General features: G+C 44.8%; 1 protein-coding gene across 1 annotated transcript in view; it reads left to right on the top strand.

Annotated features, from left to right (window-relative positions):
* Positions 1 to 10,024, top strand: part of ZBTB20 (zinc finger and BTB domain containing 20) — a 32,798-nt gene extending 22,774 nt beyond the window's left edge. The window contains exons 3-4 of the mRNA XM_026037210.1: positions 2,931 to 4,550; positions 8,969 to 10,024. Of these exons, the coding sequence (XP_025892995.1) occupies positions 2,951 to 4,550; positions 8,969 to 9,387 (2,019 nt within the window). The 5' untranslated portion in view covers positions 2,931 to 2,950 and the 3' untranslated portion in view covers positions 9,388 to 10,024. The remainder of the gene's footprint in view (positions 1 to 2,930; positions 4,551 to 8,968) is intronic.
* The last annotated feature ends 446 nt before the right edge of the window (positions 10,025 to 10,470 follow it).

Here is a 10,470-nt window from a genome sequence, read left to right on the forward strand (position 1 = left end):
TCCCTAAGAAGTGAAGTTCTGTCATTTCTCAGTTCAAGAAGTAGTAGATGTTCCTATTTCATTTGAAGAGTTAAAGAAAAGAAAAGAATATTTTCGAGTGGAAAGTTTTATTTTACTAAAAGCAATCAGAATTTACTCTCTGCCTTACGTGAATTGCCTCTAGTGACTTGCAGTGCAGTTCCTGCACCTCAAGGAGGTTAGCATCCTAGATCAGTTCCTGTAGGAGAACTATCCATATTGCTGTCTCATGAATGCACACAAAAATCTTCTCATTAGCCTTGATTAACCCAGGCCAACTGTTCACGCCGAGTAAGMTGGTGACTGGATGCACTGGAGCTTTATATCTCTCTGCCACAAGCAGGGTCTGAGAAAGGCTGCTGAAACTTAGGGAAGAACCTCTTCCTGCCTCTTTTCTGTACATAATGCATTTCAGGATCTACGGATAAATGGTAGAAATCATTTTCCCAGAGATGTCAGATGGCCTCTTTATGCATATCAGATCTTTTTGAGATGGACTTGGTCCTGAGGATGCAGTTTTCAAAGATCCATGCAGGCAATTAATTTTACGTACAGGAAAAGGAATGCYGTTGGAGTCTCTGCACCTACTAGAGTCAAAAGTCCTGTCCACAGCATCTTTCCTGGACATTTATAAAGCAGAATGTAAGTTAGAAGCCATTTCTTGTTCCGGGAGCACTTTTAAAGACCTGTTGGCGTGAAAAGCAATCCTGAGGAGCAAACCAAGTAGTAATCAGCACTTAGTGAACTTACTGCAGGTTTTCTAACATACTGGTGTTCCATCATTCAGAGGGAAATGCACAGAAATGGGGGGCTATACAACCAGTTTCCATGGCCTACGGCAGGTTTTAAAAAAGACCTTAACTGTTTATCATTCACCTTCTGCTCTTCTATTTCCTTACCAGCATAAAACTGTACCCAAGTTCTTTTCCTTTCAAAGCAAGACCTCCCAGGTTTTATTTAAATAGACTTGGAATTCTCTGTGATGTGACGTGTTGTGAAGAGAAGCATCAGCAACACCCTAAAAACCTTTGGAAAATAAGCCTGGGGAAGAGGAGGGGATACCCTCTTCTGTACATTATTTTGGGTGATAATAGCCATAAAGCCTCTGAGGGAAAGGCCTTGTGATATGCGTCTCTGTGTCTAGGACAGTGTTTATCCAGTCTTATGAGCTCCGGGTTCACGTGGAGCTCAGTACCCTCTGAAACTGGCTGCGTTACATGTGTTAGCATCCGACTTCTCCAGACTGCCTCATCCCATCAGGATCTCCAGTTCCTAACCTTTATGCTTCCCTTCCATCATCAGCTGCCTCCCAGAATTACAATAACCACCTGTGTCCATGGGGGTTTTCTCTTTGACGCCCCCGAATAAAGGGTGCTCAAGATGGCAGGAGTGGATAAGTGAGAAGGAACAGGCAGGAGAAGGAGGTCTCCACAGTTTCCTACCATTGCAGTGGCTATAGTGTGCTGCTGCCTCTGTCTGAAATGCAAAGCAACCTTTACACCCGAGTCAAAAGGGACACTGTCAGGTGAGAAGCTGTGGAGGAAAACCCCTTTCCGTGCTGTTTATTTGCTCTGTCTGTSTCTCTTAGAACAGCTAGTGACAGGAAGCTGGTGTAACTTTCTCATGCGTCTTGACCAAGTTTCCCTTGTAGATTCTTACACGTTAACAAGTAGTTGCAGCAAGAGGAGTTGCAGCTTCGGTTGGCATTTGGTTTCCAACAAAATACCAGAAGTACCACTGGTGACTTTCACATTACTTTTTGGCGTATATGCTTTGGGAACCAAGGTGGTGCATGTACTCTAAATGCTGAGAGATGGAAATTAGTAATAATGTTTTTATGTATTTAGCTCTCATAGGTCAGGGTGTTCTTCTCATCTTTTTTTCAAAGTGAAAATGTAGTTTCTGCCATCAAAATCTGAGTAACTGAAAAATGGGCCATAAACAGGAAGGGAAGCCAAAAAATATTCAAACCAAAGTAATCAAGGTGAACATAGGGTACACTGGACTGGCAAATTTAAAAGTTAGTCTTCAGACATTTGCAAAGTTATTTTGAAGGACTTGTTGGGTCTATACCCAAATCAGTTAAGTGCTTTTCTAAACTGTTCCTTACTTATATTATTCGGCCAAACCAAAACAAAGTTTTCTTTAATGAACATTTCTGTAATTTTCCAGTTTCTGTTAAGTAAATAACAGCAGGAGAACATTTGTTTTTATATGATGGTATTCTGGTGCCAGTCAGAAGCTGGGATGTGCTAGAAATGAAGAAGATGTCTCATGTTAACTTCTTGCTTTGGTTTCTTATCGAGGGCTGTTTCTCACTATTGGTTAACAAATGTTCTAAACCACAGCTCCAGACAAAAAGCTCAAACCTTGAGTCAGATTCAGATTTTACAAAGTCACTGCCATTTTTTTGATGCAAGTGGCTGGACCATAAAACCTGGGATTCAGATTTCTTAAAATCATGATCTAGATAGAGGTCAGATTTTCATATACACTCTTTGTGCGACCAACTTGATAGGAAGAATCATTGAAGTAAGAATCTGATCTTTTCTGATCTGGGTCCACATTCAGACAGCCAAAAATACGGGATTAATCCATGTGTTCGTTGTTTACAGTTGGCTGGATCCAGCCTCGCTAAACTGCATAAACTGCTAGGAAGTCCTAGGCCCAGGAATGTGGTTGGGATTTAGGCCAACCGTAGCTGCCCTTGACGTGAACTAATATGAACTGCTAATGAGTGACAGAAATTTCTTCTGTCTCTAATAAAGGGGATGTCCCTTTTGATGTGATTTTTGCAATATGCCGTGGTTTATTTATCCATTGGGGTGTCACATTAGCCAGCGTGTGGCCTGCGACTGCGCAGAGGACAGGACATGATCAGTTGTTCCGCTTTGTCTCCCGCCCTGCTCCAGGTAACATCAGTTGCAAGGGGATGACAGAGCGCATTCATAGCATCAACCTCCACAACTTCAGCAATTCCGTGCTCGAGACCCTCAACGAGCAGCGCAACCGTGGCCACTTCTGTGACGTGACGGTCCGCATCCACGGGAGCATGCTGCGCGCCCACCGGTGCGTGCTGGCCGCTGGCAGCCCCTTCTTCCAGGACAAGCTGCTGCTGGGCTACAGCGACATCGAGATCCCCTCCGTGGTGTCAGTCCAATCCGTGCAAAAGCTCATTGACTTCATGTACAGCGGGGTGCTGCGGGTCTCGCAGTCAGAGGCCCTGCAAATCCTCACAGCCGCCAGCATCCTGCAGATCAAGACTGTGATTGATGAGTGCACGAGGATTGTCTCACAAAACGTGGGAGAGGTCTACCCGGTGATTCAGGATTCTGGCCAGGAGACACCCAGGGGAACACCCGAATCAGGCACCTCGGGGCAGAGCACTGACACGGAGTCTGGCTACCTGCAGAGCCACTCGCAGCACAGCGTGGACAGGATCTACTCAGCCCTCTACGCCTGCTCCATGCAAAATGGCAGTGGGGAGCGCTCCTTCTACAGCGGGGCTGTGGTCAGCCACCACGAAACAGCCCTGGGGCTCCCCCGGGACCACCACATGGAAGACCCCAGCTGGATTACCCGGATTCATGAGAGATCACAGCAGATGGAGCGGTACCTTTCGACCACTCCGGAGACCACACACTGCCGCAAGCAACCGCGCCCTGTCCGAATTCAAACTTTGGTGGGCAACATCCATATTAAGCAGGAGATGGAGGATGACTATGACTACTATGGCCAACAGAGGGTGCAGATCCTTGAGCGCAACGAGTCTGAGGAATGCACTGAGGACACTGACCAAGCAGAAGGCACTGAGAGCGAGCCCAAGGGGGAGAGTTTTGACTCAGGAGTCAGTTCCTCCATTGGCACTGAGCCCGATTCCATGGAGCAGCAGTTTATAGCTGGCCTGGGCCGAGATGGGCAGCAAGAACCTTCCCAAGCAGATCAAGCCGACGTCCCCGCTGACGGCGCGCAGCCGCAGCCGCCGCTGCCGCAGCAGCAGCCWCATGTAGACGCCAACTCTTCCTCGCCAGAGAGAAGCAACGACGTTGAGATGGACAGCAAAGTGCTCACAGTCAATAACAGCACCGAGAAGGGGGCTTTGCAGCCTTCCGTCAATACAACCGTCGCCCAACCATTGCCAACTACACAGATCTACTTACGCCAGACAGAAACCCTCACCAGCAATCTGAGGATGCCACTGACTCTGACCAGCAACACTCAGGTCATTGGCACAGCTGGCAACACCTACCTGCCTGCCCTTTTCACCACACAGACTGCTGGCAGTGGCCCTAAGCCTTTTCTCTTCAGCCTGCCCCAGCCCTTAGCTGGCCAACAGACACAGTTTGTCACGGTGTCCCAGCCTGGCCTGTCAACCTTCACTGCCCAGCTGCCAGCCCCACAGCCCCTGGCCCAGTCTGCGGGCCACAGCACAGCAGGTGGGCAGGGCGAAAAAAAGCCTTACGAGTGCACTCTCTGCAACAAGACGTTCACCGCCAAGCAGAACTACGTGAAGCACATGTTTGTACACACAGGTAAGAGCGTGGCCCGTGGCCTTGCGTGCAAAGCCAGGGCCAGCACTTTGCAAAAACGGGCTTATGCTCCGTATTCCAGTCTGCCAGCCCCCCGCACAAACACCAGGGATAGGGAGGTTGCCCTGGCTGCTGGTGTTGCTGAACACTTCCTAAGCTTCTTCATGAAGGTTGAGCCACAGTGTACATACAKATGGTCCCATATAGGGATCCAGCTGTGCATGATGCAGAAACAAGCTCTTTTTACTTGCAGTGAAACGTGGCCTGCATCCGTGCAAGCAGTGGTAAGTGTTCGGCAGAAGTAGCAGGACAAAACTCTAATGAGGTCATTAAAGAAAGAGCGTCTCTACTGAGGAAGGGCTCCTTGCTCTAGGTTTTAGTTACGAAGGTTTCTGCTCATGTAGTGATGGTTGGCAAGATGACTACTGATTGAAGCAATCAGACTTGTCAGATAGAGTTGTAGCAGTAGATCAAGCCTGAGTGTTATACACGTTGTCACATTTTCTACATACCAACTCTTTCCATAGGAAAGAGAATTTTCTATAAGAAAAATAAATTTTTGTTGTTGTTGTTTTTCGAGAAGATTTTAGGTACTTCACTAATGCTGCTTATTGTAATCTCCTGTCTCTTTATAAGTCAGGTGTTTCATTAGCTCTGAGTACAGAAACTGTCCTGGGAGCAAAACTACATTTTGCTTGCCTTAAACCTCAGCTTTGCACTTCAGAAAGAAATTGTATTTCAGAAAGAAATTCTAGCTCAGAAAAAAATAGAATGAGTAACTATCTCACCAAGCAGTGGCTTTGTTAACATCAAATCTTACATTACATTTGTGAGATATGGAATAGAAGCTGGAGAAGTTGTCCAAGGTATGGCAGGAGTGTAAGTCATGCATAGCTCCCTATGATATCAAATACCTTTCACTTGTGTATATATATGTGTGAATATAAACTTTTAAGTTCCATTTATGTGTAAGTATCACTTTTATATTCCTCTAGAAATGTGCAAGACAGACATATATATATACCTGTGCATTATAAAAAGTCCAGTTCTCAGAACTGATACAAAGTAAAGTAAACTGATACAAAGCCAAAGTAAAAAACTACATCAATCAAGGATCCTAAATCCCAAGATTACTGTTTGTGCAATTCTCCATCTTTCTGGTGTGGATGACTAACTAAAATGATATATAGATAGTATTGTGTCATTCAAAAATACTCCTATAATATACAGTCAAATATATTTGCTTTTGCCCACATTCATAATGCTAGAAAGGCGTTTACACAGATAACTTCACTGAGATTAGGTGTTTCTCCCCCTTCTCTCCCCAGTTGWGCACTACATTTGGAATTTGGAGTCAGATGAAGAATAATATTAAAAGACCTGGCCTAAAATACTCCTAGCTATTACTCATACATTCAAGCAAGGCAATTGATAGATGCCTCCAATGTGAATTAATATTTTTGTGGCTCTGAGAATGCCAAAAATAATGAACTTCTAATGGGAAGGAGACAACTGGTTAGATAAATGACTTAGGATTTAATTTAGCAACTAATTGGCTCCTAGAATATCCTGGAAAATAATAGCACTTTAGCCAACAGAAGACAGGGCTCCGAAAAACCTTCGTGAAAACAGCTTTTAAATGTACAGCCTCAGTGGAAACCTATCTATTACCTTCCCAGTGCTGGACAGGGTCACTGGGAAGAACTGTGAGAGGAGGGTGGCTCACAGGGTGGCTGCTGAAATGCCTTTGCTCAGCCCTGTGAAAAGACAAAATGACTCTGGAAAGGATCCAAGGAAAGAGTGGAAGTTTTAAGAGATGCAAGTATCTGAATTAGTTCTGTTGCCTGGAATGGCTCATGAGAAAATCTGCAGAAGAGTGCAAAGCTTTGAGAAGCATCCAACAAACTAAAAGCCTCCCAACCGCTGTCTGTTTTTTATCCTTTCAAAAACTTTAATCTAGATTTTTTTGCAGGGAAAGCAGTGCTGTGTAGACACTTACCTACCTCTTCTTATTCCCTCACATAGACACAAACACAGCAGAGGTTGGTATTGTGCTATGTTTCCTTCACGCTGGCTTTGGAACACGTGCAGTGTTTCTGCACCTTGTAAACCATCATTGCCTTCACATCATACCATGATTAATATACAAGAGCTCTCCCATATTGTTGTCTGAAAAGAGACAAATATGAAATACAGAACCAGGAGGTGGAGCATACACCTCTAATTCACTGAGCACTGCTTTCTCGGACTCCAGGTTGAAGAATCAGGAGAATAAGGAATCCACAGTGGGAAAAGGCAACATAGTGATCACTTAGAAAGCAAAAAAAAAAAAAAAAAAAAAGCTTTCAAAAGAAAGAAAACATAAAATGTCGTGAGTTTCTTAAGGGAAAAGAATTTCCAGTAAGTTAAATTAGGTAATTTAAAGTAATTCTGGCTAGAATACCAGAACCTCTACATTTGAAATGTACATAGACAAAAAATAGGGTGCTTTTATAGCATAGTCATACCAGGGTCTAGAGTGGAGATCATATTACAGACTCTGAGAGATACTTTGCCTAGGGCAGAAGGGAACGAGGTAAATAAAATCAGTCCTTCATACATTTTCTGGCATGATTAGGGCTAAAACACTATTATTGCACATAACATGCACATGTCCAGCATTGGGCTGTCTATACACACTACACTACTGATGTTGGCACAGCAGAGGAAGTGAGGACTTGCTTGGGTTTCTGTTTGTTAGTTTGCTTGGTTTTGACCAATGTCTTTCACCAAGTGGGGACAAATTCAGCATTGGTATTAGGGGGAACAGCCTGTGAATTTCATTCACAGATCTTACTGTCCTATCTTCAAACCGTGAAAGAGAGAGAGAGAGAAACAAAGACTCTGAGGACCTTAAAATGTAGGTCCTCGCCTCCAATCTGAATTAATTATCCTCTCTTAAAATTGATTATAAGTAGCAAATTGTAATCTCACTCTACAAAGAGTAAATGATGTATTGCCGCAGTTACACAGTGATGGTTCCTGAAGATTGACTCTTCCCAGTTTAAAAGTCACAAGTAGCCTGTAAGAAGAAGCAAGCAGGATGTCTGCGAAGTGAAGAATCTCCACTACATAGGAAATTGCAGCATGAACCCCCCCCTCCAAAAAAAAATCCAGTCAGTGACATAGAGTTATTTGGATTGATTCAGAGATGGGGTGCCATCTCCCTGGGTGACAGATTTGGTGATGACAAATTGCCATGCCTGAAGTGTACCACAGGYAGTCTAGGAAACAAATTAAAAGGCAGATTTTGATGGGGCATTTGGCCACTTGGTTGTGTTATCGGTATGGCTGCGTATCATGAAAAATGTTGATTTGTCCTATGAAATATGAGGCTCTGGCATCATCTCCCTAAACAAATCTCAGCATTAGGAACAATTAAGAAAACTCTAGGCAGACCAGTCCTGTAGTGGGCTAAGTATTTTGTTCAGTGCATCCTCATACTCATTGTTTGCCTGGATGGGGTCGGAGTTCGGAWATATGAGTTGCTGCCATCAGTTTTACCATGGCCTTGGGTAGGGAGGGCAATGAGGTACATGACACAAGTATTTTGTATCTCTGAGTGACCTGGTTAGGCATTTTATTTAATGGGCAGTCACAGCATTTAAAGTTCAAGTCTGTCGTACTGGAAGCGTATCTGTTGGGTTGCCATTTCCATTGCACTGACTGGCCTAAGATACTTTGTGTATTCAAGACCCTTGTAATTACTCTTGTCCATGCTTCAGCTACCAGGTTTGACCACTAAAAGGAGCAAGAAATGTAAACCTTTTAGGAAGAGCAGGAATCCTTTGCATTCTTCTAGCATTTCTCTTCTGAGAAATGTAAAGCTGTGTGACAAAAAAAAAAAAAGAGTGTTAGGAGTCAGAAATCTGTGAAAGGCAGGTAGATCTCTGTCCTCGTCCATATTTTCATGACCTGCTACTGGAGAGACAACGGAATTTAAAGGTTACATAACTTAGCTAGGATCTTCTAGAAATGAGGRCAAGAGGAGAATATCAGGCTTCTCCCTCAGACCCTGGCAGAGGCCRTGTCATTGAAGCACAGGGGCACAAGGCAGGACCTTCTAATTCAAGTCCTGTCTGCTGCTCCTTACCAAGTGGGCCCAAACAAGTCCTCTGAGCTTCCTGTTACTGTGGGTAAATAGAGAATACCCCGGGGAAGCACGGTGACACCTCTGGTCGTGGCAAAATCTGCTTTGTATTGAAAGCACAGGTGTTAACACAATTACTTTTCCTTAGTCAGAGTATCCACCTCAGAGAACCCAGCCAGTCTTAACCATAAGTTTTTGGTGAAGAGTCACACAGAGGTGATTTAATTTATTATCCTTTTTTTTTTTCTTTTCTTTTTGGTCTGTTTCTCTTCCTCCCTCTGGCCACGGGCAGGTGAGAAGCCCCACCAGTGCAGCATCTGCTGGCGCTCCTTCTCCCTAAAGGATTACCTAATCAAACACATGGTGACGCACACCGGCGTGAGGGCCTACCAGTGCAGCATCTGCAACAAGCGCTTCACCCAGAAGAGCTCCCTCAACGTGCACATGCGCCTCCACCGCGGGGAGAAGTCCTACGAGTGCTACATCTGCAAGAAGAAGTTCTCCCACAAGACCCTGCTGGAGAGGCACGTGGCCCTGCACAGCGCCACCAACGGCACRGCCGGCGCCGCGGGCACCGGCGCCAGGGCCGTCCCTGCCGGCGTGGTGGCCTGCACGGAGGGCACCACGTACGTCTGCTCCGTCTGTCCGGCCAAGTTTGACCAAATCGAGCATTTCAACGACCACATGAGGATGCATGTGTCAGACGGATAAGTAGAATCTCTCTCTCTCTCTCTCTCTCTTTGTTATGAACAAAAAGATAGAAACAACAACAACAACAAAAAAAAGCTATGGCACTAGAATTTAAGAGATGATTTTTGTTTCGTTTTGACCTTTATTTTCCTCCTTTTTTTTTTTTGGGTTCGTTTCGTTTTGTTGTTTTTGTACTACATGAAGAACTGTTTTTTGCCTGCTGGTACATTACATTTCCGGAGGCTGGGTGAATAATAATTTTCCCAACCTCCCTCGGATGGTGGCCTTAAGGCCAGGTAGTGCTTCATGAGCTCCACTGGTTGGATCTCTAGCTACTGGCCTCTAAATACAACCCTTCTTTACTACAAAAAAAAAAAAAAAACAAAAAACACAAAAAAAAACCACAAAAAAAACACAAAAAAAAACAGACAAAAAAGTAAAAACAAAAAAAAAAGTTTCTTTTTTTTCTCACTTGTGAAGAGCACTACAAAAAAAAAACAAAATATATTACAGAATCTACAAGGCCTACTGTCATTATAAGTGCACCGCTCGCAGTGTTTCAATGGACATAACTCACAATTCTGACGGCTTTTGGACTTCACAGTATCCAGTTAGAACTGTGGAATATTTTGCTTCTGGTTGAGCAGCAGCCAGAGGAAACAAGGCCCTGCTGGTTCCCACCACGTGTCTGCTTCCTCCCCCACACCCGCCAGCACCCGCAGAAGGGCTGAGGGGAGCGCGGGCAGTGGGGCTTGGATAGCGCCGAGTCCCTGCAGGATGAGGAAGGAGAAGCAGAGCTTCCTCACCTGGGTTCTGCTCCATCCCACGCTCCCGGGCTCGCCCTCCCCGCTGCTTTTCCCATAGCACCACCACCACCTTACAGCAGAAACCAAGAGGAGTCAGACAACGAGCAACGGTGGCTTTTTTTTTGTAATTTATTCAGTGTCTTCGCTGAGCCCAGGGCCTCAGCACAATCAAGAGGGACTTTCACAGAAGGCAAAGAGAAGCGCAGAGGAGAAGCAAAGACATCAAGAGGTTGCAACCTATGGATCTAGGTACAAGAGAAGGGTTAGTTCCCACAATCTTTGCAAAAAAAAAAAAAAA

Source organism: Nothoprocta perdicaria, unplaced genomic scaffold (assembly GCF_003342845.1).
Source record: "Nothoprocta perdicaria isolate Ctin4 unplaced genomic scaffold, notPer1 scaffold_193, whole genome shotgun sequence".
NCBI lineage: Eukaryota > Metazoa > Chordata > Aves > Tinamiformes > Tinamidae > Nothoprocta > Nothoprocta perdicaria.